The following is a 20,277-nucleotide window of genomic DNA, read 5'->3' as shown; positions in this document are numbered from 1 at the left end:
ACTCCCAAAATGCTTGGTTAATGAAAAAACCATTTGTTTACTGAGGATACTCCATATTTGAAAGAAAACTTATTTATAAACAACAAATATATACACACACCTCTTTAATGATAATTTTCCATAAGAATAAGAGTTTACAATTTAGGTATTTGCACATGATGAGGTCTTATATGATATGTATAATATTAGATAAGCTAAAGAAAAATTATAATATAAAATTGTAAAAAGTTTAGTCATTTAAATAGCAATCTAAATTTATTATTTCTCTTATAATGTTATCCTAATAAATATATTTTCACATGTGTCTCTTAATCCTAGATTTCAGACTGAACTGAATTATGATGTTCTGGAAGTGCATGATGGACCAAATCTTCTGTCACCCTTGCTTGGATCCTACAATGGTACACAAGTGCCTCAGTTTCTATTCAGTAGCAGTAATTTTATATACCTTCTATTTACAACAGACAACAGCCGTTCTAATAACGGTTTCAAGATTCATTATGAAAGTAAGTAAAGCCAAAATATTCCCTATTCTCTCTTCCCTACATTTGGTATTATAATTGTATCACTAAAAGAACTCCAAGATTTATTAAGAAGATAAAATTTCTTGACCAATGACAATGCTAACGTTTTGCAAGGTATGTGTTTTAGTAAATTCTGCAAAAGATTTTCCACAATATCTATCTAACAACATCACAAAAGGAAATACTAGGGAAATCTCAGAAGTAGCAGACAACAAATTTTAAACGAGTTCATATAGTAGTTTTTTTTTTTAAATTTATTTGACAGAGATCACAAGTAGGCAGAGAGGTAGGCAGAGAGAAAGGAAGGGAAGCAGGCTCCCTGCTATGCAGAGAGCCAGATGTGGGACTTGATCCCAGGACCCTGGGATCATGTCCTGAGCCAAAGGCAGAGGCTTTAACCCACTGAGTCACCAAGTTGCCCCATGTACTAGATTTTTGTGCACAATTCTGAAAAGCCATTAAAAGTAACAATCAATGTAAGATGTATATGAACATTGACAGATTCCTTTAAAACATACTTCATAAATTTATTCTTTTATATTTTACTCACACTAATTGCACACATTTTCCATTTAAAACATTCAGTTTCAATAGATTGATTTGATTCAGATCAATAGATTTGATCTATGGGCTCATGGGCTTTTAAAACCATAATAAACATATATTCATTACTCTTTTAAAGATTGTATTGTCGGGACGCCTGGGTGGCTCAGTTGGTTGGACAACTGCCTTCGGCTCAGGTCATGATCCTGGAGTTCCGGGATCGAGTCCCGCATAGGGCTCCCAGTTCCACGGGGAGTCTGCTTCTCTCTCTGACCTTCTCCTCGCTCATGTTCTCTCTCACTGTCTCTCTCTCAAATAAATAAATAAAATCTTTAAAAAAAAAAAAAGATTGTATTGTCTATAATATTATTTAGTTATATTAACTTCTCTTTTTAGTTAGTGCTTTATGGCATGGGAGTATATTTCCTAAACATTATTGTAAAATATAACAAGAAATTAACATACACTCAGGAATTCAAACGAACTGAAGAGCCTTAGTTGAGATTTTTAGTTTATGTATGTGTTGAAGTTGAGTCAGATAGTCATTTTTTGAAATATATTTCAAAATTAATTCTTATCAGCAATTAATTTTTATCAGTATGTTACAGAAGGGCAGGCACTTTTCCTTTAATCCATTGCTATATTCTATACCTAACAAATCACATTCAGTCCCACTCCAACCAAGGTGTGTGGTCTTGATCACATGTCAGACACAAGACAATTTTAAGAATTAAGTAAAATCACACATGCAATGTGTTTTTATAATAGTTAACATGCAGTAAGTAATCATTGAATAATAGCTCATATTTTTTTCTTTGAAAACTAATCAGACAAGGAATTAAAATGAGGAGTAAAGCTCAAATGTATCTTTATTATAAAAGAAATTATTCAGACACTTGTTAAAACAATAAATCAGTCTTTTACTATACTGGGGTTTCCTATAAGGTGAGAAAGATTGAGCTCAACTCTGACTACAAGTGGAACTTTATAGCCAAGGAGCAGAGTGTTGGGGGTCAGGGGCGGCAGAATCAGTGGATGGGAAATTGCTAAGGGGAGCAGAAGATTAGAGGTGGGGGATCAACTAAAGCCACCAGGCAGGATTTTTGCTGAAGGCAGGCTAGAGTGAGAAGATATTGAGGGTGGGGAATAAGGAATTTGACGAGGGGGACTTTCAGTAAACTGACCCAGGAGGATTGCTGCTAAAACTGGACTATATGGGCTACCGGTGAGGTCCAGTTAAAAGGATTCAGAGGAGCCTGACTAAGTTTATTCAAGATAGAGCGTCTTTGTCACAGTCAGAGAGTTTGTCACCCATAGACTTTTGGTAATGGTGGAAGTTACCATTGGAGGCTAATGATGAAAAAGGCAGAGTGGAGGCTGAGTGGTAGAGAGGCTATGGTTGATCAAAGACACACTGAATGTTGGTTTGGGTCAAATCTAGCTCAAAGACAGTAAAGTTCTATTTAAATTCAATGATAAGAGATTGCTTTCTCTCATTTTTATTCTATTTAACATTGTGATTTGATTACTACTGTGAAATAATCTCTAACATCACAAGCCCCTTCTTTTCAGGAACACAAAGAAGCAAAGACCTCTTTTTTGTTGTTGCTACTTAGTGAATTCCCCAGCTGTAGGTAACCAAACTATCTTTTTTAAATGAGCCATTCACAAACCCCCAAATCAGTAGAATGAAATTTTAATTATTATACTAATTAAAACTTTAAATCGGAACTTGGTATTTAGTGAATTTTTTTCTTTCTTTCTTTCTTTTTTTTTCAAATTAAATCCATTAAAAAAGAAGACTTGATTTTTCTGGGAGACCAAAATATGATGGGAAGGATTATTTGTACGGCTACCACTGCTTGCACTCCAGATTTTCATTGCAACCCTTTCCTGGGGTGCTATTTACCCAACTCGAATTTCTCTCAAAACAGGGAGATTGCAAAAACCATACCAATAACATAAGATTCATAGTTTTCAAAATATATTAGAAATAATAATAATAACAACATGGACTAGAATTTAGGAACATAACCCATTTTTTGTTTCAGTACAGTTATTTTCTCCTCCCCCTCCCAAGAAAAAGTTCTGTTCATTATGTTGTACTTTTTAAAATACAAATATAGTTAAGTCTTTTTGGAAATATAAATATTATATAAAATAATAGAATTATAAATGGATATGGAACAAATTTGTAGACACAGATACCCATCTCCAAAGACATAATTTTTGTATGCAAGTATATATATATATATATATTTTTTTTTTCAACTATGGGAAATGGAAGACATCCAAGAGAAGGTACTATTTAAATAATGGTTGTTGTATTTAAAGTCAATACATATGGGAGATGTAGAGGAATCAAAGCAATTCCATTACCCTGGTTTATTTGCTTATCAATAATTATGAAATATCTTCTTAGACTTATTCTGTGACTATAGATGTATACAGTACAGTAAAAGACATGAAATACATTATCTTACTTTATCTGTCAGTTGTAGAGACAAGGACAAATGAAATGACTAACCTTGTACTACTATTCACTGACCTTTACTCAGAATAATCTGAAACTATTAAAATCACTTTCAGAGAATTACATTTGTTTGATTTTTTTTTTTAAAGATTTTATTTATTTATTTGACAGATAGAGATCACAAGTAGATGGAGAGGCAGGCAGAGAGAGAGAGAGAGAAGCAGGCTCCCTGCTGAGCAGAGAGCCCGATGCGGAACTCGATCCCAGGACCCTGAGACCATGACCCGAGCCGAAGGCAGCGGCTTTAACCCACTGAGCCACCCAGGCGCCCATGTTTGATTTTGTTTTTACCATGATTTACCTTTTATGTGACTTCTTCAAGCCCACACTTCCCTGATTTCTTAAGATTTCACTAAAAAATAGGAGTTTGGGATAAAGAAAAGTTATTTATAGGCTAAGCATCATGACTGGAAAGAGAGGGCATCTAAGCTTATCTGGTAAAAATTGAGAAGATTTTATAAAGTAAAGGGATGATTGAGTATATTTGTGGCAGTGAAATAAAATATAAAACTAATATGGAAACTTAACTTGACTGGTAGGAAAGATGACTACTGAGAAATAGTGGAAATTACAAATAGTATAGTTCAGTTTGGAAGTCTTGAATCTCTAGGTGATAACTTTGAACTTGGTGCCATGAAAAGTAGGGTACAAAAACAATGAAATATCATATTTTAGGGATATATGTGTCCAAAATTATATCCAAGATAGATTGGAGATGAAAGGTATTAAAGAGAGGGCAGACATCATTGTTTGTATTACAGAATTGAAGTGATGAAGGCCTTGGGTAGGGTAAGAGAAGTAAATGACATGGTGCTTTTCAATGAGGACAGATTTCAGACATATTTTATGGGAGGAAAAGCACAATATGAGAGGGATTCAAAGATGAACGAAGATCTCAAAGCCTTGGATACCTAGAAGACAAAAGGTCACATTGAGAAGAAGAATACAGCATATTAAAGTAATTGTGTTGAAAAAAAAAAGAAAAAATAATAAAGTAATTGTGTTGAAGATAAGATTTTGTTATTTTTAGTTTCTAATTAAAAACAAGACTTAAATGAATTGGATAAGCTTGATAAATATATTTAAAAATGTATAATTTGTCTCTTTACAAATTGAACTACAATGTTTTTAGTATTTTGTTTAGCTTTGTTTTAAAATTGGATAGCAAATACAAATAGTTTCTCTTGTGAATGTGATTTACTCAGATGTAATTTGGAAATGCTAATTATTATATTTTTGGAATATAAAAGAAATAGTAATTCATTGCTTAAGCTTTTTATTTGGGAAGAGGAAGGTAATTATTTATTTTACCTTATACATCAGTTCTTAATTTAGGGCATTTTTCACATCCCAGGGAATATTTGGCAGTATCTGGAGACATGGTTGTCATGACCCTAGAAGGTAGAGGTCAGGAATGCTGGTGAAAGTACTGCAAAGCACAGGACAGCCCCAGGGCAAAGAAAAACTCAACAGGGCCAATGTTGGGAAACCACATCTTATTAAGGGAAGAGCGTTTTCATGGTGTGGTTTCAGCTAGACATTATAAGTCACAAGGAAGGTTTTCATCAGGAGACACCGGGTACAGGGCAGACTGTTGAAAATCCCGACAAGTAGCCACTGGAGCAATTGTACTCTTTTACTTAGAAAGGTACTGGCACTCATACTTTCATATATCTGTACGTATTTATACCTACACAATTTTTTAAAGATTTATTTATTTGAGAGAGAGAGAGAGAACAAGGGGCGGGCAGAGGAACAGGGAGGAAGGGAGGGAGAGAATCCCAAGCAGACTCTCCATTGAGCCCAGAGCCTGACCTGAGGCTCGATCCCAGGACCCTGAGATCATGACCTGAGCCAAAGTCAAAAGTCAGCCACTTTACTGACTCAGCCACCCAGGTGCCCCTTTATCTATATAATTTATACCAGTATAAAGTTTGATAATTATACGTTTTCATCAGGTTCTTACATAACTAAGTGATCTGAACATGGGCTTTGTGAGTAAAAAATGTCAAAACAAATTTGTTAAGACAATTGCTGGTTGTTTAAATAAAGTTATGGGCACATTAACTTATTTGTGAAAATCATAACTCACAGTCCTTTCAAGAAATAGGAATCAATTTTGGCAAATTTGAATCCATCAAACTTACTCTCTATCATATTCTCTTTGTTTTCTAGGTGTTACAGTGAACACTTATTCTTGCTTGGACCCTGGCATTCCTGTACACGGCCGTCGCTATGGTCACGATTTCTCCATAGGTTCTACTGTTTCCTTTAGTTGTGATCCGGGATACAGGCTGAGCCATGAAGAGCCTCTTCTGTGTGAAAAAAACCACTGGTGGAGTCATCCACTCCCAACCTGTGATGGTAAGAATGAATTCAATTTGCAAATAAGCTGATTTGTAAACCAAAAATAAGTTAATGCAGTATTTATAAAATGTGAGGCTTAATACAACTATAAATATTTCATATTTTAAGGTTATCTTGAGTTTTGGTAACTTTCTTATTAGACCATTAATAAAGAAAATTTAAAAATGTATTATTTGTCAACAATACTTCAAAAAGAAAAAAAAAAAAAAGATTGACAACCAGCCAAACTTACCCTATGCCTAAAGATGGTACCTATAGTTTCAAAATGTGCTGAGGTAACCAGTTTAAGTGCATATTGTGTACTTGGACCTTTGACAAAGCAGGATTGAAAAATGTCAGATTGGTATCAAGGAATGCACAGAAGGGATAGAACATTACCTCCAAAACTGAAAGGCAAAATGTATTAGTCCAAATTCTACCTAGATACATAGCACTATGACAAGGTGCCCAGATGGCCCTGTGGTGGTAAATTCTTGGTTGTGATGAATATTCTACCAGTGTCCTTACCTCTTCTTTGTTTCAATGGAAAGTAAGTCAGAAACCCTTCATTTTTCAGAAAACTCATGTGAAAATACTGTGGAAAAAACTGCTTCTGTAAGTTTGAATAGTGCTTTCATACATGCTTTGTCACAAAACACACACAACATAAGTCTATGCATTATCTGATCCTGGGCTTTACTTTTTAGTTATAACACTATTTCCAAGTTCTGCACTTATTCTTGTTCAAAGGGGAAGATCATGTTATGATTAAATTTTCAAATACCGTCATTGCCATCATTTTTTCAGCTTCAGGCCAATTTGTTTTTGTAACAAGGTTTAAAGGAATCATCAGCACGTCTTCCTTGTATGTGGTACAATACTATTTATAATAGTCAGCATTCTTGCGATTTTAAGTGACAGAATCCCAGCTGTAACTGGTTTTAAAAAATAAAAGAGGAATTTGTTGTTTATTCAAACCTTAGAAAAGGCAGGGATGGTATACTTCTCATTGCTAATTATAACATGAATTCAAACCTTTTAAAGGCTCTACCCATTTTCTACCTGTGTCTTGACATAATTCTCTTAATTGCAGCCAGACTGGTTCTCCACCAGGCAGTGGAGAATACACTCGTAGGAAAATACAGACTTATAGTCTCATATTTCCAGGTTCAGATAAGAATTAGAGTTCTTCCATGTTCCAAGTAGAAAAATCACAGGAAAGTTTTCTGATTAGTACATACCTGAACCAGTTAGTGTAGTAAAGGAGAACAGCCCACTATAATTATCCTTGTCCAGGTCATATGTCCATCCATTTCTATGTTGAGACTAAAGATAGTGTTGGTGTATAGCTGTTTAGTTAATGGTATTCTGTGCTACTTGGAATATGTGACTGAAAGATGATATATTATCCTTTTTGCTACCAGTTCTGTCAGATGGAAGTACTTTGAATTCAGTTCTCTTTTCTGTATACTTAGGTTTCTGAGTATTTAAATTCATCTTGTATCACTATTGACCAAGGAAGCTTGAACCTCAAGTCAGAAATGGTTCAGTTAGATTCTGTGCTATTTAGTACATTTGATTTATCTTTTTTTTTTTTTTTTTTGCTCTTTAAAAAAAATTTACTAATTTTGAGAGAGAGAAAAAGACTGTGTGCATGCAAGCAGGGAGAGGGACAGAGAGAGAGAGAGAGAGAGAAAGAAACTTAAGCAGACTCCATGCTGAGCTTGGAGTTCAATACGGGCTCAGTCTCATGACCCATGAGATCATGAACTGAGCTGAAACCAAGAGTCCCACCCTTAACCTACTAAACCACACAGGCACCCCTCATACTCTATCTTTTGTGACAGAGTAACACTTCTCATACCACTTATGCTTTTCCTTATAGTCTTTTCCACTCCCTAATACCTTTATGTATTTACTGTTCACTTTTCTACCAGGATGTCAGTTCTATATGGCAGGAACTTTGTTAAGTTTACTATTATGTCCTCAGTGCCAAGAGCAGATCCTGTCACACAGCTGGTACTCAATAAATTTGTATTGAATGAAAGAACAAATGAAATATACTTCCCAGTCTTTTGGGAATACTTATTGTATTTTTATTTTACATACATAGTTTCTTGTCCTTTGTCTTCACTCACCTTTTTATTCCCCTCACACTAGAAAGTCCTCCACCTCCCCTTACCTGAACCAAAATTTTAGTCAGTTTTTAAAAGTTGTTGACTCATTATGCTTTCCCTGGATAAAGCATCTGGGGCAAAATCTCTACTTTTCTTTTTTCTTCCTTTTTAAAATTTTATGTATTTGACAGAGAGAGAGAGAGATCACAAGTAGGCAGAGCAGGAGACAGAGAAAGAGAGGGAAGCAGGCTCCCTGCTGAACAGAGAGCCCAGTGAGGGGCTCAATATGAGGACCCGGGATTATGACCTGAGCCGAAGGCAGAGGCTTTAACCCACTGAGCCACCCAGGCACCCAAAATCTCTACTTTTCTTAGACCCTGTAGCTCCTTGCTTGTTACAGCATCTTTTGCTAACTTATAACGTCCTTTTTATTCACTAAATCAATATTCGTTAATTTTACTATAGAGGCACTAAAGAAATATTATTGAACATGAAAAAGCACTATTTATATTCTCCTTGAACTACTGGAGTAGATAATAGTTATACTCATTTTCTTATTTTCCTTATTATATTCCTTTTTTAAAAAACTATTTTATTTATTTTATAAGTAGGCAGAGAGGCAGGCAGAGAGAGAGAGAGAGAGAGAGAGGAGGAAGCAGGCTCCCTGCTGAGCAGAGAGCCCGATGCAGACTCAATCCCAGGACCTTGAGATCATGACCTGAGCAGAAGGCAGAGGCTTTAACCCACTGAGCCACCCAGGCACCCCTATATTCTTGAGGTCAAGAACCACATGATCTTCTTGTTTCTTTAACATATATTTTTTAAAAGACCTCTTCTGACCCATCAGAGATTTTCTTAAAACACACATTGGGACACCTGGGTAGCTCAGTCGGATAAGTGTCTGCCTTCAGTTCAGGTCATGATTCCAGGGTCCTGGGATCGAGCCCCACATAGGGCTTCCTGCTGATCCTGCTTCTCCCTTTCCCTCTGCCTGCTACTTCCCCTGCTCGTGCTCCATCTCTTTCTTTCTGCCAAATAAATAAATAAAATCTTAAAAAGAAAAATAAAGAGTAGTGTATAGGTCAAAAATCACAGCCAATTGATGTTGTGTGTGCACTGAAGATGTAATTGTGGTTGTCACATCAGTACTAGGAGTAAATTTGAGGTCATATGCCTGGTATGACTCAATCCTTTAGGAGCTAAGCATTGTTAATTAAGATAGCTACCCTAGTTGATAGATAGTTGGGTGGGCCATATAGTCTGAAATGCCTAAGATAAGCCCGTTTTCACCTTTTTTCTTGGCACTCCAATTTCACCCTAAAATTATCCCTTTTTGTTTGATAAACAGTATAACCATTTTATGGAAGGTAGGGAGTCATTTTATGGATGTTGTGTAATGAGATTATACAACTAGCTCAGCATCACTCAAATCATTAGAGGCAGAACTGAAAGTTGAACTGGATGTATTTAAACTCATAATTTTCCTATTTCACCTATCTTTTAAAAATATTTGAGTCTATAGGCTAACCTAGTGAAAGAGTACCTAGATTGATGTTTAGGATACAAGAGTTCAAAATAAGCAAGGGTGCATGGATCTTAAGGGTTTCTCCTATGGGTTTACAGTTCAAATTGGGGAGACCTAGAAATAGAAGAAAACAAATTTGAGATTAAAAACAAACAAACAAACAAAAAATCATAATGGGATTTGTAGTAGATGGCTATTTCTGTGCTCCATTGCAGTACTCAAAATCTTTTTGATGGATATTGGGTCAGAAATTGCCTGTTGTTGTAGAGAGTTGAGCACTTGCCAGGTGTGTATTATTATAAACAGCAAAGTAAAATTTTGCTATTGTTTGCTAAAATTTTGCTGTTTGTAAAATTTATAGGTCTGGACAATAACATTCAAGGGTTTGGCTTTTGAGAAGACTTTACTATTTTAAAACTCTAATTGATATTTATCATGTGACAAGGTAGTGATCATATGTGGCAAAAATCCAAGAAGGGGGAAAGATAAAGGAAAACACTTAGTAGTCAAGATCATTGCATATCTAGCTAATTGCCCTCAGTATTTAGGACTGTCATTGTAACTTTGCTGTGCTACTGGTCTCTATCATTTTATGTTTTCTTTGCCAGCTATTTGTTCTAAAAGAGAGTTACTGGGTATTTCATGTACATTTCATCACTCCTTAATTTTTCTTTAGTGTTTTACTTAATACAAAATTGATAAGAATATATAAACCTATTATATCTGTTATAAAAATGTTTGCATCCCTAAAGACATATGGCATCCATTAGGAAGGTTGTTGGCATAAACTGAAATTTCTTCAGAAGAGGTGACATACAAAAAGAAGATCCATGGCATCCTTTTTAGATACTCTCATTCTAATGAAGTTTACTGTATAAATGGCCACATATTCTGTTGAACCGAGTGAAAAAAAGTATTTTCAGAAAAATTTTCTTAATAGTCTGTATACCACTGTATCTTTTACAATATATTTGAGTTCCATTTTCTATCTTAAAGAAAAAAAAAATTCACATATAAAATTTACCTTCTTTTGTTCATCTTAATATTTTAGTCTTCTCATAACTGATTCTAATAGGCTGATTTCCTCTTATATTTTCTTAGCATTCCAATAGGAAGGAACTTTTGAGGGAAGCAAACATCGTGAGATTGGTAGAATATTCAGTAATAAGTTAACCACTTATAAAATTAATCCAACTCCAGCCTGCATTAGCATTTATCAGTATGCATTATATCAATGCACATGTAAGTAATTTCTTGTGATTGTTCAAAAAGCCAGTGATATAAAGCAAACACAATTCCAAATATTTGCAATGTAAAATAATCTCATTTAGAAAGATGAAGGATTTCATTAGGTTGATGAAAATGATGCTGTGGCTGCTGATGATGGAAGACTGGTTCAATTACACACAAAGCCATTGACAAATGAGAATTCATAAGATATAAATCAATTAAAGACAAGAATACTGACACATTTAGGTGTTAGGTGCTTAAAAAGAGGACGATTCAAATATGAAAAGATTAAATGAATCCCTGAGAAAATGAATGACACCTTTGAATATATATTTTTAAAGATTTTATTTATTTTGAGAGAAAGGGACAGAATGAGCATGCTTGTGCAAATGGGGAGGGGCAGGTGGGTATGGAAAGATGCAGAGGTAGAAGGAGAGAGATAATCTCCAGCAGACTCCAAGTCTGACACAGGGGTAGGGACTGGATCTTATGACCCTGAGATCATGACCTCAGCCTAAATCAAAAGTTGGATGCCCAACCAACTGACCCACCCAGGCACCCCATATCCTTTAATAATTTTCATATAGATTGATCATTTGAGGGGGAATGCTACAAAGTAAACATAAGTGAAGGACATCATAGTATAGTATGCTATAATTTTTTGGTAGAAATTGTGAAAAAAATTAACACTTGATTTAAGAGTCAGCTTAAGATCACAGACTCTGGAACTAGACTGCTAGAGTTCCCTCTGTATTTGCCTTCTCGTCTATGAACTGTGATTAATTACAGTACTTTTCTCACTGGGTTGTTATGGAGTTAATTGAGTTAATAAAAATAAAAGTATTCAGAATAGTGCCTGTCATGCTGTAAGTTCAATGTGAGTCATTGTTATGCTTTTGCTAAGAACTAGTGAGTAGTTGCAATTTTTATTAAGATATAAAACACACATATTTTCCTATTTTTAGTTTCATCTTCCAAAAAAAAAAAAAAAAAACACAAGAATCACACTTGTTCCCCATAAATTACTATGAAATTCTATCTTTAAGTCCATTTCTTTCAAGGCCTTTATCTACTACTAATATTCTCAAATAACAAAAACCTCCACTGTGTCATAAAAATGCACTCTATATTTATCATCTGCTTATAATCAAAGCAACAACATAAAGGGTCATTAATAGTATAGTAGTTATTGGCCATTCTTCCTAAATATCTTAATGTATTCGTAGTTACCTAACTTTATTCATGTATCTGCAAAATGTCCCTTTAACATCCCACCTTTGACTCAGATGTGATAGGTATAGTTGGCAGACAGAAAATTCTCAAGGAATTCTCCAAGTACAGAAGGGAGATTTGACAGAGTAGCTTTATTCAAAAGAATGCCCATGTGTAGGGGCACCTGGGTGGCTCAGTCGGTTAAGCATCTGTCTTCGGATCAGGTTATAATCCCAGGGTCCTGGTTTGTAGGTCCATGTCAGGCTCCCTGCTCAGCAATGAGTCTGCTTCACTCTTTCCCTCTGCCTGCTGCTGCCCTGCTTGTACTCTCTCTTTCTTTAAAAAAAAGAAAAAAGAATGCTGAAATGTCCACAATAGCCAAACTATGGAAAAAGCCTATGTCCATCAACAGATGAAAGACGATGTGAGATATATATATATATATATATATATACACACACACACATATATATACACACACACACATATATATACACACACACATCACATATGTGATATATATATATATATATAGATAAATATGAATACTATGCAGACATCAAAAACCCCCTGAAATCTTGCCATTAGCAGATGGAACTAAAGGGTATTATGCTAAGTGAAATAAGTGAATCAGGGGCACCTGAGTGGCTCAGTGGGTTAAAGCCTCTGCCTTCGGCTCAGGTCATGATCCCAGGGTCCTGGGATCGAGCCCCGCATCGGGCTCTCTGCTCAGCGGGGAGCCTGCTTCCTCTCTCTCTCTGCCTGCCTCTCCACCTATTTGTGATCTCTGCCTGTCAAATAAATAAATAAAATCTTAAAAAAAAAAAAAGAAATAAGTCAATCAGAGAAAGACAATTATCATTTCAGAGGGTCATAGGGGAAGGGAGGGAAAAATGAAACAAGATGAAACCAGAAAGGGAGACAAACCATAAGAGACTCTTAATCTCAGGAAACAAATAGGGTTGCTGGACGGGAGGGTGGTGGGAGGGATCGGATGGCTGGACGATGGACATTGGGGATGGTATGTGTTATGGTGAATGCTGTGGATTTTCTAAGACAGGATCACAGACCTGTGCCCCTGAAACAAATAATACATTATATGCTTAAAAAAAAAAAAAAAAAAATGCTGATATGTAGAAGAGTTTTCCCTCTACAACTTGTACACATGCTGATTACACACATGTATGCATAAGAACACATGTCTGACATACTGAATAAAAACTTCACAACTTTTTTCTCTGTTTAATTAACTCTCTTAATTTCAGTCCTTCTGCTCACTGAGTTTTACTCTAACTGTATGGAGTAAAGTCCTTTCAAATGGTAAAGCATCTTCACTCATCACATTTTACTCAACAAATTCATACCATGTTGTATTTTTTATCCGACTCTCACAATGGAGAAAAAAATGAAATATAGTGTATTAGGAATAAATTAACATATGTAAATATAGTCTAATAAAAAAACAGTCCCCTGTCAAGAAGTAGCATGCATTATAAGGGAAGTAAAAACAGAACAACTCAGCACCGTTACCAGCAAGCAATGAAACGGTATAACTAGCTCTTCAACTGATCACAAAAACAGACTGAGAAAAAAAAAAAAACTGAAAGGACATTTGAGAGTTTCAATAATAATAGTTGCCAATCAAGCCCTGTACAGACTCTAAATAGGAGCCTACAGTAGCAAACCATGCATATTATTGTGATGTAGTGATGTTATTAATATTATTGCAACAGAAGCATGGCTTTATTTTAGTCTTATATTTGGTCTTAGGGAGGTGATCTGTAAGACAACTCCCAGACAGGCATTTGTAAAAGAGCTTCTTTTATTCCTGGTTGGAGTAAAAGAAATAAAAAAGGGAGAAGTGGATTTTAATTTTGCGTATAAATGTAAATGTGTGTGTGTGTAAGTTCAAACCTGCATTTTGAATACTTACAGGAATTGCAGACGACTTATTTCTAGTCAGGTCAGTGTAGAATAGTAGCCAAATTGCCTTGACTCTTCTCAGCATCATTACTTGGAAAAAATCATGGAAAACCAGAAGGCAAAAACTCACTTTTCCGTGTTCTGGGGAAGTGAGGAATCAGAACAGACAAGACAACACGTATTTCTTTTTTTTTTTTTTTTATTTTTTTGACAACACGTATTTCTTATTGCTTTACCATGTCCAAGAGAGCTGACATCTCCACATGGAATAGAATAAGCCATTCAATAACTTTCTGTTTCTATTAGAATATACATTCTTACCTGCCTATATCTTTGTTTCCCTTAATTTTTAATACTGATGAAATTATCTGCTATAGCAGAACCACTGGTGTTTTTTGAATGTGGGTGAAGACAGTGTAAATGATGATTTGTTCTGAAGAAAATGAACATTGAATCAAATTTGAATTTATTTGTTATTCATAAATATATTTTTATTATATCAGAGTATTTACTTAAAAGTTATAGCTTTTCGATTATTCCTGTCTGTTCCTGATATTTCCCAAAGAAATGGAGAAGTACAGAAGCAGCCTTACAGGTTTTCTGTCACATAAATCACTGTTTTAAAAAGAATTATATGAAGTTCATTTTTGCTTTTGTTTCCTTTGCCTTTGGGGACATGTCTTGAAAGAAGCTGCTGTGGCTGATGTTGAAGAGGTTACTGCCTATGTTCTCCTCTAGGATTTTGATAGATTCCTGCCTCATGTTAAGGTCTTTTATCCATTTTGAGTTTATCTTTGTGTATGGTTTAAGAGAATGGTTGAGTTTCATTCTTCTACACATAGGTGTCCAATTTTCCCCACACCATTTATTGAAGAGACTGTCTTTTTTCCACCGTATGTTTTTCCCTGCTTTGTCGAAGATTAGTTGACCGTAGAGCTGAGAGTCCATACCTGGGCTCTCTACTCTGTTCCACTGGTCTATCTGTCTGTTTTTATGCCAGTACCATGCAGTCTTAGTGATCACAGCTTTGTAGTAAAGCTTGAAATCAGGCAACACGATGCCCCCAGGTTTGTTTTTCTTTTTCAACATTTCCTTGGCAATTCCAGGTCTTTTCTGGTTCCATACAAATTTTAGAATTGTTTGTTCCAGCTCTTTGAAAAACACCAGTGAAATTTTCATCGTGATGGCACTGAAAGTATAGATTCCTCCAGGCGGTATAGACAAAAGCAAAATGAACTTTTGGGACTTCATAAAGATAAAAAGTTTCTGCACAGCAAAGGAAACAGTCTACAAAACAAAGAGGCAACCCACAGAATGGAAGAAGATATTCACAAATGACACTAAAGACAAAGGGCTAATATCCAGGATTTATAAAGAACTCCTCAAACTCAGCACACACAGAACAGATAATCACATCAAAAAATGGGCAGAAGACATGAACAGATACTTTCCGAAGAAGACATACACATGGCTAACAGACACATGAAAAAATGTTCATCATCATTAGCCCTCAGGGAGATTCAAATCAAAACCATACCACCCTACACCAGTTAGAATGGCCAAAATTAACAAAACAGTAAAAAACGTGTGTTGGAGAGGATATGGACAAAGGGGAACCCTCTTACACTGTTGGTGGGAATGCAAGTTGGTGTAGCCACTTTGGAAAACAGTGTGGCGAATCCTTAAAAAAATTAAAAATAGAGCTACCGAGACCCAGCAATTGCACTACTTGCTATTTACTCCAAAGATACAGATGTAGTGAAAAGAAGGGCCATCTATACCCCAATGTTCATAGCAGCAATGGCCACAGTCACCAAACTGTGGAAAGAACCAATATGCCCTTCAACGGATGAATGGATAAAGAAGATATGGTCCATATATACAATGGAGTATTATGCCTCCATCAGAAAGGATGAATACCCAACTTTTGTATCAACATAGAAGGGACTGAAGGAAATTATGCTGAGTGAAATAAGTCAAGCAGAGTCAATTATCATAAGGTTTCACTTTCTCATGGAGCATAAGGAATAACACAGAGGACATTGGGAGAATGAGAGGAGAAGTGCGTTGGGGGAAATCGGAGGGGGAAACAAACCATGAGAGACTGTGGACTCTGAAAAACAAACTGAGGGTTTTGGAGGGGCATGGAGTGGGGGTTTGGGTGAGCCTGGTGGTGGGTATTAAGGAGGGCACGTGTTGCATGGAGTATTAAGTGTGGTACATAAACAATGAATTTTGGAACACACACACAAAAAAATTAAATTAAATTAAAAAAAAATAATTAGGGCACTTGGGTGGCTCAGCGGGTTAAGCCTCTGCTTTCGGCTCAGGTCATGGTCTCAGGGTCCTGGGATTGAGCCTCGCATAGGGCTCTCTGCTCAGCAGGGAGCCTGCTTCCCCCTCTCTCTGCCTGCCTCTCTGCCTACTTGTGTTCTATCTCTCTGTCAAATAAATAAATAAAATCTTTAAAAAAAAAGAATTATATGTGGAATGACACATACCCCTTTAGAAATCTAAAAGAAATGATTTTGTATAATTAACAATTCATTTTCTTAAAGCTTAATAAAAGAGGAGCTACTAAACAATTAATTACTCATGTTTAATTTATGACCAATTTATGCAAATGTTACTTATAATTAGAAATGTATAAGATAAGTATGTACTTCAAATTCAAATGTGGGAAGATGAGCTGCGTTATCGTGCAGCTAATTCTCAGAGGCTGTTACATACCTATTTCTTCTCTAGGGCTGCAGTGGATGAAACCGCTTCCTAGTATTGGAGGAGGTCTGTTACACACTCCTATTATTACCAAGAAGTAGCTTAAGCAAAGAAAATCAGATTCATTCTATTTCAAGAGAGGAGAGATTTGTTCAGCCGCTGCCTCTCTAACTATGATCATATGACTGTACTTCTTTGTATTTTCAGCTTTATGTGGAGGAGATGTTCGAGGGCCTAGTGGAACAATCTTATCACCTGGTTACCCGGAATTTTATCCAAATTCTCTGAATTGTACATGGACTGTTGATGTAACTCATGGAAAAGGTAATTTGCCTCATGCAATGATAATTGGATTATCCTCTGAATTTTCATTGCATCTATTTTTTATTTCATTGTCCTTTACAATGTCATTTTGCATGAGCAAAACAGATCAGTAGTAAAATACGCTAACACAAAATCCAGTCTGAGTAACAGCAGGAGAGGATTATATTTACTTTTCCATAGTATTATAATATGCTTATGTTTTTAACAGAATGATAATACAAGAGATATTTATTTTCCTTTGATGTATTAAAGTAATGTGTGGAATTTTCATATCAACAAAATCTCAAACAGGATGGCTTTTTGTCTCCGGTATTATTGTTAAGAGGTTGATTTCAAAAGTTCATAAAAGAATAGGAAGATGATTTGAAGTGCTGAGCCAATTGTAAAGCACACATAACATATTTATATACATTGCTTTTAACATGTTTGTGATTATTTATTATAATTATATTCTTCATATGAATGTATACCATCCAAAAATACTAATGTCTTGGTTTTCTATCAGAACTGCAGATATATCTCACGTAATTGACTGAGAGTATAAAATTACACTGTGCGTGGGTTAGATGTTAATAAATGTCTTTTAAACAACTAAATGAAAGGGCCTGTAGAACTAAATATGGTTCATTCATGTGATACAACCAAACTAATAAATGACCAATAGAAGTGATTAAGGCAACACCTTAGCAGGAAAATGGTCATCCCAACATATCAAAACAAAAATGGATTAAAATTATTTACCTAAAAATCTCTATGTGCTAATCTTTTAAAAAGAGTGAATTTAAGGGGCCCCTGGGTGTCTCAGTGAGTTAAACCTCTGCTTTAGGCTCAGGTCATGATCTCAGGGTCCTGGGATCCAGCCCTGCACTGAGCTTTCTGCTCAGCAGGGAGCCTGCTTCCCCCTCTCTCTGCCTGCCTCCGCCAACGTGTGATCTCTCTCTCTCTCTCTCTCTCTGTAAAATAAATAAATAAATAAAATCTTAAAAAAAAGGTTAAAAAAATTTTAAAAGAGTGAATTTATTCATTTTAAAAACTTTCGAGAAGTAGTTTTTCTTTTAGCTTTGCTGTTAAATCGTTCCTGTCACTTTTTACGATCATATCGTACTTACTGATTTTACTCTAGAAAATCTTTTAAAAGATCCTACCAAGGAAAAGATGCGATTGCAATTTTTAAAATTAAAGCTTATGTTTAATACACTTGAAGTCACTGCATTCCTGCAAATGAAGTTTATTAAAATTATACATCATTTTATTGAGGGTGAGGATTATATTAGAGTTATTATTATAATGAAATTAAGTATTGTCAAGAAAAAAATGTTAAAATGAGTATTCTGGTATTGAACAGAAGGAATGGAGTAGAAGACTTTGTAAACTGTGGTTTTTGTTCTTCTCCATAATATAAGACTTCTTTGCTGGAAGTTAACCAGAGCAACCTATTATTCCAGCGTGCAGTGTATTAATGAAGTTTAAAATAAGCTTTCTTGCATTATACAATAAAATGGAGGGCTACACACTGCTTGCTATGTAAATAGAGGTTTAATTAACACTTAAGATTTTGCATCTTCACAGGTTGCAAGTGTTAATTAAATCTGTATTTACATGGCAAGAAATGCAGATTTAGATGCTTTTCTTTAAGAGCCAACAAAATTTGTTGGAAGTACAACTGTTCCAAAGTACAACCAAAGTTATGTGAAAGATAATCTCTTAAAGTTGGGAGAAATTGTCAAGGTAATACAGTCCAACCTCACCCAGCACACCAGTTTCTTTCTATAGTGTTCCAGAAATATAATAAACTGGCCTGATATTGATACTTGTGTTGATGGCAAACTTATTCCTTAGGAAAATGTGCTCAATTTTTGTATGATTGTAATTGTTTGAAAATTATTCTGCAACTATTAACCCTGTTCTGCCCTCTGGAGTTAGACAAAACAAACAAAAACAACCTAATTCTTTCTTTACTATAACTCTGCAATGTACCAAGTCACTACTCTGTGTCCATCATGCCTTTCATGTCTGCTACCTCCAGTCCCTTTTCCCTGGTTTTTGTCCCAGACCAGATCACCTCAGTTCCATCAATTCATTATTATAAGATATTTCCATTCTAACTACCTTTCTCTGGAGGTATTCCAGTGGATTGATATCTAGGGATATCAATAGCCTTCAAGAGTGTATTTTCTCAGCACAAAACACAGTATGGCATTATTTAACTTCACAAAGTATTTCTATGAAGCCTGTGTGTATTAACTTTTTTGCCATCATGTCATAGCACTAATTTAAAAACAGTAAGCCCAAATCCTACAATTCTGTATTTATGCTGTTGATTTTTTTTTTCTATCTTCAGTGCAAGACTTTTTTTTTTTTCTTTTTGTCAGTTGATGTTATCAAGAATCAGTAGAACTTTCCAATGCCTTGTGAAGTAGTGTAGGTGTTACTTGCATTTTATAAGACAAGAATCTGAAGTTACTAGAGGTTATTTATTTACACTCAAAGTCACAGTACTTGTGAAGATTGGACAAAGAACTTGAATTTTCATCCTATGACTACACACCAAGTACTCTTTTTCTGAAACCACATTTCCTCCCTACCTATATCTACATATTTCATTGTCAGGTATGTGTCTTCATCATGACTCTCCATTATCCTGCTTTTTACTTCTTTGTTTGCTGTTTATTTTGCTTACATCTCTGCTAATTACCTACCCCTGAATCGACACTTTAACCTTTATAATGATTCAATAGCCATAGAACAGTTCAGGTTTTTATATTTAAACCCTTTCATATTTTCTCATATTAATTTTTATCTTTAGTTTTTGTGAGATCATTTTGAAACAATTTACATTTCACTTATATTTACACATACAGACAGAATTTTCTTAGATAAGCATGATCACGAAGACTTTATGGATATATAAAAATCTTAATAGAACAAATCTAAAAGTTTAAGTATTTAAGATCTAAGAAACTTCAAATAAACCGTTAGTAACCTCTTCACCCCTAAACCCTAAATCAGGGTGTTTGAATGTATCCAGTTGTTTCAAATTCTGTTAACCATAGCATCATCCTGCCTATATCCCTCCTTGTTTACGATGATACCAGAAGAGATTTTCCTTAAACACATTGCAGAAATCACGATGCTAATCATATGTTTGAGTCTCCTAGAAATCTGGGTGGAGGGGATTACATTAAAAGTAGAACAAAAGGCCTTGGGCTTTTAAAGGTGGAATTGTCCTTAAATAAAGCATAGTCTAGTCCAATCCTATAAATTTAAAGATCAGAAAAAAGA

The 20,277-nt window shown here is 35.2% G+C and overlaps 1 protein-coding gene across 5 annotated transcripts in view; it reads left to right on the top strand.

Annotated features, from left to right (window-relative positions):
- Positions 1 to 20,277, top strand: part of CSMD3 (CUB and Sushi multiple domains 3) — a 1,246,643-nt gene that overhangs the window by 835,025 nt on the left and 391,341 nt on the right. For all 5 annotated transcript variants that reach the window (XM_032316321.1, XM_032316320.1, XM_032316319.1 and 2 more), the window contains 3 exons: positions 319 to 506; positions 5,776 to 5,964; positions 16,879 to 16,995. In XM_032316321.1, the coding sequence (XP_032172212.1) occupies positions 319 to 506; positions 5,776 to 5,964; positions 16,879 to 16,995 (494 nt within the window). The remainder of the gene's footprint in view (positions 1 to 318; positions 507 to 5,775; positions 5,965 to 16,878; positions 16,996 to 20,277) is intronic.

This window comes from Mustela erminea, chromosome 16 (assembly GCF_009829155.1).
Source record: "Mustela erminea isolate mMusErm1 chromosome 16, mMusErm1.Pri, whole genome shotgun sequence".
In the NCBI taxonomy this organism is placed as follows: Eukaryota; Metazoa; Chordata; class Mammalia; order Carnivora; family Mustelidae; genus Mustela; species Mustela erminea.
The sequence above is the reverse complement of the archived record's forward strand: the minus strand, read 5'-3'. Positions and strand labels throughout refer to the sequence as shown.